Below are 13,140 nucleotides of genomic sequence, written 5' to 3'. Positions count from 1 at the left end.
GTAGTCCAATAGAACCAACCTGTTAAGCCAATGACTGACATCTGGGAGGTGGGCCCACTGAACTCCTGTTTGGTTGAGGGAGCGAAGCAGCCGGCAGCAAACCAGAGTAAAGGGTGGCGTGGCCAGAGCTAACCATTTCTCTGAGATGATCTCTGGTTTGGGGTGAACAGAGGAGTGACGGTCCTTGGAAGGAAGGAGATGCTCCTCCTCATTTCCAGAGCCTCTCTGTTCTCTGAAGTACTTTCTGCACACGTCCTGGAAGACGGCGAGACAGAGCGTGTTGAGCAGGAAGTACCAGGTTTGATGCTCCTCTTCTACAAAACTGCTCGCTGCCAAGCTGAGTGTGTGACCGATGGTTCCTGCCAACAGCAAAACATCTAGGTCTGACAGCGACCACTCCCCACTAGAGCTCCTCACAGGAGACTGTAAGAGAGAAGGAAAACGGACAATAAAATGGCTGTTTCACACAGGAAAATGTGAAGAAAATACAACAAAAGACACAAAACAATTATTTGCATGACATACAGTCAGGTAAAATGTTCAATAATTAAAAAAATAACTGTTTGTTGTGATAACCACCATGTCAATCAGAGTTTAGTAGTCTTATTCCCTCAGGAATGGGACGGCACTTTCTGGCTGTTCTTTATTGTAAGTGACGATACTTTTTTCCAAATGGCAGGAAATTAAACGGATCTTGGGAGAGATGAAAGGAATCTCCAATAATGCTGAAGGCTTTTACTGAGCGTCTATTGGTCTCCAGAGGGGGAAGAAATATTCAAGATGATTTCCCAATAATTGACTTTCACCCCAGTCAGTCACCATTATCAACCAAAACATTTGGCACACCTCCTTATGCTGCCACAATCAATCAGGTCAATGTCAAAGAACATCTGAGGGGGCCTGAGTGCCCTGGTGGAAATGATCCTTCTATTGGACCCTGCAAGCCCAAATAAGAATTGTTTTTGTTATAAAAAGGGTGGTTTTAGCAGTTCTTATGCATGTTTTTATGCAATATCTGCAAAGAAAATCTAGAACAGAAGGACACCAATGGTACAATGTAATGGTAAAAGTAATTTAATGTTTTATTTTTCTAAATATCTCCGTATCTATGGAAAGGACTCTCCCAGTTTTCTTTCTAGAAAATAAATGTTTTTTATTTCCTTTGTAAAATGTAAATGATTCATTTTGTTGTAAAATCTGAAAATAGAAATAAATTATAGTTTAATTTCCTGAGCTTGAAAAGAAAACATTTCATTTAGTAGGTATAAAAAATTCTTCCTCAGCTATTTTCATAAGGCCCACCATGTCTGGTGGTTTGTCTGGTTCACCAGCATGTCTTGGTTTTCATTTTCTGGCTCATTGATGCATTTACCTTGGTCGTTTTTCCTTCTCAACAAGCTGTCGCATCAGTCAAATCATACAAATTATACCTTTTTTTCTATTTTATTACCAAGTACAATCTAAATTGTCCAAAGTGCTTCTGTATTCATCCCGCAACCCCCTTTACCCTGACAGCCCAGAATTAAAACCAGTGCAACCAGTTGCCTTTAAAACCAATGATTAAAGTTCAGCTGTTGGCCACCAGATGTTCTGAGGAGGCCTCAGAGGTTTGTTAGAGAACAATAGCAGACAAACAGCTTCATGAAGACCAAGGAACACAGAGAGCAACAAACAATCGCAAACCTACCATTAGTTGGTCGTATACCTAAAATTTGACGGAGTAAGGAGAACATTAATCACAGGAGTAGCCAAGAGGCCCCTGGTAACTCTAGAGGAGCTGCAGAGATACACATCTCAGGTGAGAGAATGTGCTGTGTGGAAAAGAATGTAAACAAAATTATATTTTTGAAAGAAACTCATAAGAGTTCCATTTGCAGGGTGCCACAATGTGTGTCGCGGACACAGCAAACATAGAAGAAGGTGCCCTGGTGAGATGGGAGCAAAATTAAACTTTCTGGCCTAAATGCAAAATGCTCTCTGCTACAGAAAACTAACACTGCATATCAACCTGAACACACTTCTCCACAGTGAGACATGGTAGTGGGAGCATCATGCCTTTTCTTCAGCAGGTTAACAGCAGCTCAGATTAGAGAACAGGTCAATGCCACACAGAGTTCTAGCAGCAGACACATCTCTAGAACAACTGTTAAGAGGAGACTGTTTGAATCAGGCCTTCATGGTAAAATAGCTGCTAGGAAACCACTGCTGAGGACAGGCAACAAGCAGAAGAGACTTGTTTGGGCTAAAGAACACAAGGAATGGACATTAGACCAGTGGAAATCTGTGCTTTGGTCTGATGAGTCCAAGTTTGAGATCTTTGGTTCCAACCACCGTGTCTTTGTGCGGCGCAGAAGAGGTGAACGGATGGACTCTACATGCCTGGTTCCCACCGTGAAGCATGGAGGAGGAGGTGTGATGGTGTGGGGGTGCTTTGCTGGTGACACTGTTGGGGATTTATTTAAAATTGAAGGCATACTGAACTGTCTGGCTATATTAATTTGATACACCTCAGATGTTTTAGAGGAACAGCACAAAAACACAAGCCTAATACACACTCGAGATATGTTTCCCTCACCCACCTCTGTGCTTCAGTATCACAGCTGTCAGTGGGATAATTAACAGGTTCAAACTACCTCCAAGATGATTCATATTACAAGGTTTCTAAACTCAAAAGCTAACCCCATGACATCTATTAAATAGCTTGTGTACCTTATAGCAGAAAAGCAACATTTTTAACCCTTTTTAGATGCCACAGTAATGTAGACCTTTGCAGGAAAAATAAGTTAACTGATGTTCACCTTTTACAATTTCTCTCTACACTGCTTTTTAAAGTTGGACTATATTTTTCAAACCATCAGATAATCCATCATGTTAATACTTTCTATATAACAGTCACTTCCTGCCTTGGCACTGCAAACAGTGACCGTGAACTGTCATCCATCAATTGCAGCTCGTCTCTAGAGGATGAGCCCATCCTTAAATCTGGAGTTTTTCCAGCTACGCACTCGTATGCAAATTATTTTATGTAGCGCAAAGTCAGTTCAAACAGAGTTCAGCCAACCTCTTTGGTCAGCAGCAATATTTCACCCCCGAAAACAACAGACATGCATCACAGCCTGCGCTCACCTCGATGACAAAGAGAGACTGAGTTGTTACATGCACTACCTGCAGGCTACGGCACTGAGCCCGCTCTGGGAATGGGCTGCTTGAGAATTGATTTTCCTTCAAAAAATACAAAGAAACACAGGCCGGTTTTAGAACAAATGCCTGTTTTCTTCTACAACACATTCGATCGTTAAACATTTAGTTATAGTAGTTTTATTCAAAGAGGACAAAAACAAGGAAGAAACGACAGTTAACTGTGTCATATTTATGACCTGAAAACTGAAGTTGCAATTTTGGTTGTTTTTAAAGAAAGTCTCTAAAGTTATAATGTTGATTTGAAGTTATTATAAATAGCTTCAAATAGCATTTCAGAGCTGTTAAGCCAGATCATTGGGTAATCACTGTTCATGTATTCTATTATCAAAGATCCTTCAAGTACTGAAAAGATAATTGAAGTTTAGTGTTATAGAAAAACTAATGGGCATCACGTATCATTTTCTTCTTGGAAAGCAGTAAACTTGAAAAATATACTATATCTAATGCGTTTCCACTTCTAAATTGTTTCAAAGCAAATAAAGCCCATTTGTAGGACTTCTTACTAAAATAAAGTAAGGAACAGCAATTTTGCAGAATCAAGACAGCATAATAACATTCAGCGGAGGAATTTTACGGAAAACAACCAATGTTATCTATGTGTGCGGCTTCAAGTCTTTATTTTGTCACGTGTCTAAATGTGGGTCTAAGATGAGGAAATGAAGCATTAAGCGTATATCTCTGTACATACATCACTTCCGATGTGCCCTAATTTAGTGCATGTGTATTGGGATGAAGAATATAAAATGTGCAATGTTATACCAAGTACATTCAGTGATTTACTCAGGAAACAGGTCAGACGGCTCCCCTGTTTTGTCAGCCTCAAGTATTCAGCATCCCAAGGTGAATGAATTTTCAATGGTGTAGACAGTGCACCTGCATAGTGTAGCATGAGATTAATGTGGAAGCATAAAACTTTGTTTGGTAGATTAAAAGTGTTACTATTGTTTTTACCATATGTGAAAAGGAATTCTGTGTAAATTGTTCTGGACATAAGAAAAAGTTATTCTTAGCAGGCCTGTTTTGAGTCTTGTTGGGCCAATTTTTGGGCCCAACAAGACAATTGTTCGACGCGGTACAGAGATTGTCCACAGATGTGGTTCCTCGGTGGCTGCAAGGGAGGTAAGCTTAAATGCAGCTTATAGGTAGCAGTCGAAGATAGAGATAGGAAGGAAGAGACATATAGAAAGAGAGATAGAACTGCAAACGATGTAGAGAGAAAAACGTGTGAAGAACAGTTGTATTTATCATAGGAGGTCACAAAAAAAAGGGCTAGGATCCATCATGAAAAAATGAAGCTTTTACATGGGTTGAATCTTTTTTCTTTTTTGCAAACTGTGATTTCTACAAGTCGACAATTTAGGTGTGCGCCATTTTAGTTAGAAAATAGCAAAAAATAAAGGTGTTCATACATTTTTGTGATTGCTTCTTGATGGCACTTTGAATGCTCATCAATCTTTCTTGCAACACAAAACGTGGGAAGAAAACTTTCTGGGATCTGTATAAATTAAAAGTTGTGTTTACATGTCAGTGAACTCCTAATACACAGCAAGTTGCTCACACACTGTAGTGGCATCTGGTTTAGCTACCTAACATATTCAGTTAATTAGAATACGAGTCCCGATGAGGCTCGTTTGTCAGAATAAAAGTAACTTTTGAAAATAACAACCTTTAAAAGCACTTTCATTAAGCTTAACATTTTATGTATTCGAAATGTTTTTCACTAGTCTGATGTAATATTCTAATCTTAAATGTGTTTTCATTAGATGTAAGCTGAAAATCATAATTAACAGAAATAAAAGCTTGAAATCATCAGTCTCTGTGTAATTAAACTTAGTGAACTGAGTTACTGAAATAAACAAACTTTTCAATAATATTCTAATTTATCGAATAGGTCTGTACACAGTTATAAGGTCGATCTATAGGCGAGACGGCATCATGATGAGGAAAAACAGCTTCTGAATTCATTTTTATCACATCTGACGGTACGTCAGTTTTGAAACTATGTTGTGATTACTTGTATTTATTTATATCACATTTTTGCAGGAAGAAGATTTAAAACAATGTAAAATTTAAAAAGGAACAGTTGTCCTGTGTATAGGCACTCTAGCCAAAGGCAATCTCGCAGACCCAGTCCCAGGTTAGGCTTTTAGAAGTTAACCTTTCAAAGTAACATTACAAAGACACATTTTTAAAACAGTGAAACAAGACTTCAATGAAGCAAAATAAAAATATTATATATCATGATAATGGCTATGCATAAAAGGTGCTGAACAGGGAAATCTGCACAAGTTTCAGTGTTCAGATCTTTGTCTCTGGACTGAGGCAGAACCTACAAGAAAGGCTCGGAACTCCACATTACTAATATCAGCACCATGTGGGTCACGCTGACCTGGAAGAACCACAGGATGCAGGACTTTGTCAACTTCTGTTCAAGTAATACCTCTGCTGTACATTCAACATTTTCACCAAACTTTCTTTCATGCGCCCTTATTGAACCTTTAAAAAGGAGTATGGGACTTTCACCACATTACTCTTACATAAGCCGTAATTCAGAAAAACCTTTGGGCAGACCTAGTAATTTAACAGTAATGGTGCAACTGTATTGTAACATTATCAAAAGATCTCGACAGGCGTGCGAGGTTTCCTAACGGAACAGCTAAAATACTTTACAGCAGCCTCTTCCAACCACAGCACTGAAACAAAACATGTTGCATCCTAATAATCGTCAGGAGAACCTAAAGCAGTTTTAAACTACAGCAGCCCATCGTGTAGGTCAAGACCACATTGAATCTGAGTCATGCTTTTGATGTATGAAACATATATATTTAGTGACACGGTTCTACTGACTGTTCCACTAGGTAGAGGAACTTAAAGCAGTTAAAGTAACCAGATGTAAAAAAAACGACTGGACTGTCATTTTTGTTGTTAACAGATAATACCTATAAATTATTTTCTGTAGATTAGCCATCTCAGTCATTTTAGCACTGTTATTTTTTCTAACTAAGCTAGGCAGCATGTTGCTGAATCACTATATAAATGAATCAAGCAGACAGGAGTCCCTTAGTATTGATCTTCTCATCCACCCTTGAACCCGAGGCTCTTCCGCTGACTTGAAAAGTCTAAATGGGAGAAATATTGTCCAGGGGGCCTCGGGGCCAGCGTGTACAGTTGTACATTAATCAATCAAAATGAGTGGAGGCCTAATGTGCTGAGGGAAGGATGCTGCGCTTCTGCGCTGTCAACAGTGCTCTCTGCACCGCGGCAGAGCACCCTGAAGAAACATTTTTAAAAACATGACCTATGGAGCCTCTAAATGTGGTGTTTAGCATCAAATTACTGTTAAATGTTTAGTTTTAGTCATATGTTTACCATTTTTTAAATTAAAACATATGAATCATTTGTGCTGCTTCAGAAAGTCAGTCTTGGGTCTGGTATGTGTGATTTATTCCAGCGGCACAGCTCTAAACCAGCCTTTCCATCATGTCCCAGTGAGAAAGTATTCTGACCCAGCCATCTGTGTTATGACTTCTCATTGGAAAACATAGCTGTTTCACCCGCGCCAAGAAAGAAATCTTGTTTTTCTATTGCTGTCAGACTCCACTGAACTTTAAAAAAAAGTTATGAAATTCAATTAAATCATCTGTTACAGGCCTCCTTTTCCAGTAACAGTGGTGTCTTAGAGTTATACAGTGTTTCTGCGTCTCATGTGTCTTTAAGGGAAACGGCAAACTCATTACAGGGTCATTCAGTTCAAATTCTAATTATATCCTGTTGGAGCAGAAAGTAAGCCAAGTTCACCAAGCCAAACTCTATGGCTCACTTTTGAATTTAGATAAAAATGAATATTATACCCAAACATGTTTTCTTACCCCTTATTCTCATTTTGCAAAAGTACATTGTTAAACGGTCATACTTTACCCTTTAAAAAAAACAAACTGAAAGGTAACAGGTATTCAGTTGGAAAAAGCAGATCCTCACGCAGATTACTTTAATGTGACAATATCACACAGTAACGTTAATAGCGGCACGGCGCCCTACATTAAGGCTTCAAGCCTTAGCTCCAGCAATCAGTGGGTCAGTGGAAACAGCAGGTTCCGTGCAGAGCAGAGAGAAAGGAGCGGACCCGTGAAACCTAAACAGGGCCAATGGAAGGGAGGCAATAGAGAATCTGGGGAGGGAGGTAAAGATTGAGGTTGGAAGGCCTGTCTGCCAACACCTCAAAGACTTGAGCTCATCAAAGACAACTCATCAAAAAGCCAGAGAAACATGCAACAACCTGGTCATCATTTATAAGCAGGGTTTGACTGTCCTAATGCCAATAAAGATTTACCTCGATTATCAAGAAAGGTTAAAATAATTTTTGACATGTCATTTATTTATTAAAGAGTTTTGTTTTTAGAACTGATAGTAATTTTATATTATCTTTGGAGAGATGCCGGCCTGTCTCGTTTTTTCTGAGAAACTAATTTCTGGGATGAAAGAAGAATAATCATAACTCTAATTCAGCCAGGATGGTGAAAAATGTGATCTCAACTATAAATGAAGACAAATACATGGTATTACCCAAAAAATAATATTGGATATCACACTTTTCAGATTGTTTTTGTAAAAATATGTGAAAACCATGCATCAGTTTCGTTCACCTTACAATTAGGTGCTACTTTGTGCGGGTCTGTAACTAGGGTGTCCAAAGTGCGGCTTATGACCTCAACCCAAGAACGGTAGAAATTTGGCCCAACAGCAAAGGCAGTTTGTGGAGATGGACCCTTTTTAATTTTTTTAGGCAAGGTTTTATTTTTGCTTTATTTCAAAATCATAATCAGTAGAAGAACAAAAATCCAGCGACCTCTACCGGAAAGCAGGCTTGGGCTCACAAATTCATTAAACTTGTTTAAATACAGTGTTTTTAAAGAAAGACTGCCTGATATCCCATTATTGCTGCTAAAAATTGATTAAAATGTCTTTCTGAGGAAAGATAATAGAGATCAATCAACTGACTTAAAAATGTTTGGAGATTGTTTGGTATTCTTTTAATAAGGGAATGGTCCAAGGCCCTTTTTATGTTTATGTACATTTTCTATAAAAATCTGCTTACTTTATTTGAGTTAAATCTACCTCATTTTCAAGCCAGTAAAAAAATGTATTATTACAACAAATTTCACAATGAAATGAACTCAATGACTGCCCCACATGGCAAACAGTCTTACAAACACTGTTGCCCTAGCATATAAAACGCCAAAAAAATACATTAACGTTTTTGGTCGTTTGGGACAAAACTCTAGTGGTGTCAATACTTTGGCAAGGAACTGTACACATTAAAATAGCCAACCTTTATTATCTAATCTTGATATTAAAAAGGAAAGGACTTTAGAGATATTAAGTGCTTTGCTCTTACAGGTGTTTGATAGTCTTGCAGGTAGAGATGTGCTTTGATTGCAAATCCATAAACATCTTTTTTAGAACAAGACACTGAAGATTGCATTACATTATGCTTCTTTTGTGTCTGCAGTCAGGAACAGCAAGGACAAATCTATGCATTGCTTTTAAAGTAATCCATGAGAACTTACAATTGATTTCAGCACTGACAGAAAGCTAGTCTATGAACGCTAAAACAGTTTGACTGAAGATGGCTCTTTGAAGAATTGTTAGCAGTTCCAGGTATAAATATATTTAGATCAGTAAATGTATCTGTGGCCGGGCTGAAAATTAAATGAACACAAATAACAGCTTTCAGAGCCGGGGACGGATAAAAGGAAGGCAGTCGGATCAATAAATGTGAAGTTTTGTGTGCTTCCACAGCAACATACATTTAGGGACTGCTAAATGAATCACTTCAATACAGCAGGGTCTGAACATCAGAACATTTTTGCCTCAATCAGCATTGACATTAACATTGCAATGTTTTTGCTTCTGCACATAAGAGATAGTATATAGGTCTATATAGTAAAAGCCCTCTGGTTTAACACATATTTAAGCTCCTTTCACCTTCACGGTGGACTTGAAGGGGTTTCTTCCAGGACTGAAGCAGCATGGGTGGTCTGCCACCATTACGCCTCAGAGCAGCTGAGTGAGGTTGCAGAGCCGGGATGTGAGAAAACGGGTGAGGTGACACAGCAGCGATTCATTACGTAAAACAGCACTTCAGTTGCTACTGCTTCCGTGATGATGGCCTCTGCCAGGTACAGACCCATCAGAGAAATCACAAAACCTTCATTTAAAACGTTTGACATACAAATGATAACAATAATAACATTAAGAGGCAAAAAAACAAAAAACATTTTGAAAGTCAAATTTTGCTTTATTTAATTTAATAGCATTGAATGTGAAAATGATTTTAGTGTCCATTTCCTAAAGATTATAGGACTGATTTCTGCCAAGGTTCAATTTTACAATTTAAATTACCCAGAAAAGCTGCAGTTTTATTCACTTCTTTGCCACCTCAAAAGAATGTATGTTACCATTTCATCCCCAAATACTTACTATATTGTGCCTATGTACCGGTGCATATCTTCCAATTTCTCTCGATAGTATTTTGATGAATTGGGGAACTACATATTTAAAGAAAAAAATTTAATCTGACATAATTTTGATCTATTTTTATTTTAGTTGATTGTGGTTCTAGTTCCTTTTGGGTCAGTTGACTGTAATGAGATATTATGACTGAACTGCTGATGTCATCTACTCAAGTCTCCCACTACTTTTCCATATAGTGAGCAGATTATAGCAGAATAAAGGAGTGTAACAATACATTCAGCCCATGAGATGGGATGCCACACATAATTGGGTTTGGAAGGATGCAACATGATTTTTATCAACATTTTGGTAAAACTACGAATGTCCACATTGTTGTTTTCACAGAGTAAAGGTTTCACAGATCCCAAATGGTATTTTTAATCAGGGTAGAATATATCAGTCCAGGGTTGTCAAATTCCAGTCCTTGTGGAGAGATATCCAACAACTTTTAGATACGTCTCTGCTTCAACACATTGAATCAAACATTTCGCTCATTAGCAGGACTCTGTAGAACTGGCCTGCATGCTGAGACCCTCATTCAGCCATGATTCAGATATGTTGGAGCAGGGACAAATCTAAAAGTTGCAGGGCACCAGAAATGTCCATACAGTGTGGCTGTATGGATTAGTTATGCTCTACTAATTCTACAGGAGTCCTAATGTAAAAAAAAAAAAAAAGCAATGTACAGGCTTTATTTGTGTTTTCACAAATAAATTAGGAAATGCATTTCAAATTGTTTTATAGAACTATAAGAAACCTGAGAAATAGCCCTTTAGTTTAGCACCATGTGGATGCTTGAACCAGACGCCAACTTCAACACTGTAAGTGGCAACTTGAGATCTACTTCCTGCTCATAGCTAAAAATAAGATTCTCAAACAATGATACAGGGGGTCTAGTTCAAGTTAATAATGCAACATGCCCAACAATCAGTCACATCCCTGTACAGCATGCAGGTACAGCACATTGCAGTTTCTGTTAAATTATGACTTCCATCCACTTCAGGGGTTTGAGCTTCTTCCCTCTGAAAGAAAAGTCTTAGTCCCTAAATGTAGTACCAGAAGTTTTAAAAACAGCTTGGTTCAGACTACTGTTACTGAACTGAGCAAGCTGATATGATACTGCCACTCTCAATTGATTTTAATGGATTTATCAGGTTTTATTAAGTCTAGATAATTTCGGTTTCATTGGCTTTATCAAAAAATACATTTCTCACATATTTATCATATTTTTAAGTCTTGCTCTCCTTATCTGTGTCCTGCTTTGATTTGAATTATGGAGCCTGGAGCACTTTGAGCACTGTTATATTTTTTTCAAATGTTTCTGGTTGTGTTACGATGTTTGTATGAATGTGAACAATTTGAACCACTGCAAAACAAATCTAGGTATCAATAAAATGTCATGCTATGAGCAGGTACAGAAAAGCCACAATGTGTGGCTAACAGCAAAGAGAGTAAAAGAGACCAAACATACAAAATTATAAAAAGGCAAAACAATCAGCAGCCCACAGAACCGTATATAGAAAGAAAACAAAGTTCCTGGTGGAGTGTGGGGGGAAAACTTCACAACAGCCTAAAAAAAAAGACACAATACTCCAAGATCTAATAATTTATGGATATGATGGACACATGTTTAACCAAGAGATGAGGAACAGTTTAAACAGATTAGTTCTTTTTTGATCAAATCAAAAACAACTTAATTTCTGTTATTCCACCAGACAAAAATAACAAACAGACTAGATGATTTATAATAAAAGCTACTTCAGGTGTTAGAGCTTGTTTTAGTGAATTATAAAACAATTAACACTGTGGGGAGATGGGATGTCTTCCTAATAATAATGATAAGGTTGTTGGCCCAGACATTGCAAAGAACCACGTTTATGCCTCATTTTGCACAATGCAACTTGGAAGAAATGCTACTGCTAGTGTTTTTAACAATGTCAAACACAAACCAGGAAGCTGTTAAGGTCCAACTCCAACTATGTACATTCATTGATTGTGGAAAATATGGAGAAGTCATCAGCTCTAGAAACATTTGTGCACCTTTGACTTGTTTCTTGCTTTTTTATTAGAAAACTGGAAGCAGCTTTTTCTCTCTGGCCTCAGCCAGCACAGTAAAAGTTTTATGAAGCACTACCGTGTGTGTTTAAATGAATTAGCCATCCCTGGTATAAACTAACCCCTACCTCTAATCTTATTGTATTCCTGTGCAATACTGTAGAATAATTAGGGAGTAATTAAGTGGCTCTTTGCAATCATTGATTAAAAGAGAGCCATTCAGTCAGAGTTTGTTTAAAACATTTAAATTCTTCTGAAAATCAACCAATTAAATAGCTTTTGGAGATTCGAATTTTCACAAACAGGTCCAACAGAGAAGCATTGAACTAAATCAAAGTGCAGAAATAACTATTTTGCCTCTTAAAACCTTGGAAAAATATTGATAAGAGCAAAAGAACCTAAGTAAACGGATATGGCCCTAAACTAACTGAATATTTTAAGCTTTTTTTCTACAAACACAAAGAAAGATGTTTACATATGAAATAAAATATCTGTAGTAAAGGCATGTAAGGATGCTGGAAGCAGTAACATGAGATTTCTCCATCGTTTAGGAGCCAGTTAACAAACGTTCATCTTGCATGTTGAGGCGTTTTCTGCAGCACAGTACACAAGTTATTCCAGATATTTACATACTCTGCAGAAAAACACACAAAACAATTTTCTTCACTGTGTGACATTAAATCAGCGTAAACGTTTCCTGTTTCAGGTCAGTAAGGATTACCAAAATTCTTTGTTTTTGCTGAATGCCGGAATAATGACAGAGTATTTTCATTTGCATTACTTTCAGTCAGAATCTTACAAACACTAAGATTACAGTGGCTTTCAACAGTTAAGTTCATTTGCTAAATGTAAGTTGAATGGAGGCAGACCTGTGGAGGCAGAAAAAATGTGTTTGGCCATAATCACATCAATACATCTGGAGGAAAAAGGGGAAACTTACAAGCTTGAGAACACCACGCCAATTGTAAAGTACAGGAGTGGCGGCATCATGTTATGGGGTGTTTTGCAGCAGGAAGGACGGGTGCACTTCACCATACAGGTGGCATCATGAAGAAAGAACATTTTGTGGGAATATTGCAGCAACGTCTCAAGAATTTAGCCAAGTTTAAGCTTGCGAAAAAAGGGATCTTCACACTAGACAAGACACTTAGAATACTGCCAAGTTAGTTATAAAGTGTCTTGAGGATAGCATAGCCAATGTTTTCGGGAGCCCATAAGAAAGCCCTGATCTCAGTCCAATAGAAAATATGCAGGCAGAGCTTAAAATGTGTGTGTGAACAAGTCAGCCCACAAACCTGACTCAGTTACACCAGTTCTGTCAGGAGCAACGGGGTGAAGTTACAGAAAACTGATACCGAAACCATTTCAACG

General features: G+C 37.9%; 1 protein-coding gene across 2 annotated transcripts in view; it reads right to left on the bottom strand.

Annotated features, from left to right (window-relative positions):
- Window positions 1–13,140, bottom strand: part of pigg (phosphatidylinositol glycan anchor biosynthesis class G) — a 114,477-nt gene that overhangs the window by 64,273 nt on the left and 37,064 nt on the right. For both annotated transcript variants that reach the window (XM_047353614.1, XM_047353613.1), the window contains exon 9: window positions 20–423. In XM_047353614.1, the coding sequence (XP_047209570.1) occupies window positions 20–423 (404 nt within the window). The remainder of the gene's footprint in view (window positions 1–19; window positions 424–13,140) is intronic.

The sequence above is a fragment of the Girardinichthys multiradiatus genome, chromosome 23 (genome assembly GCF_021462225.1).
Source record: "Girardinichthys multiradiatus isolate DD_20200921_A chromosome 23, DD_fGirMul_XY1, whole genome shotgun sequence".
Taxonomy (NCBI): domain Eukaryota; kingdom Metazoa; phylum Chordata; class Actinopteri; order Cyprinodontiformes; family Goodeidae; genus Girardinichthys; species Girardinichthys multiradiatus.
The sequence above is the reverse complement of the archived record's forward strand: the minus strand, read 5'-3'. Positions and strand labels throughout refer to the sequence as shown.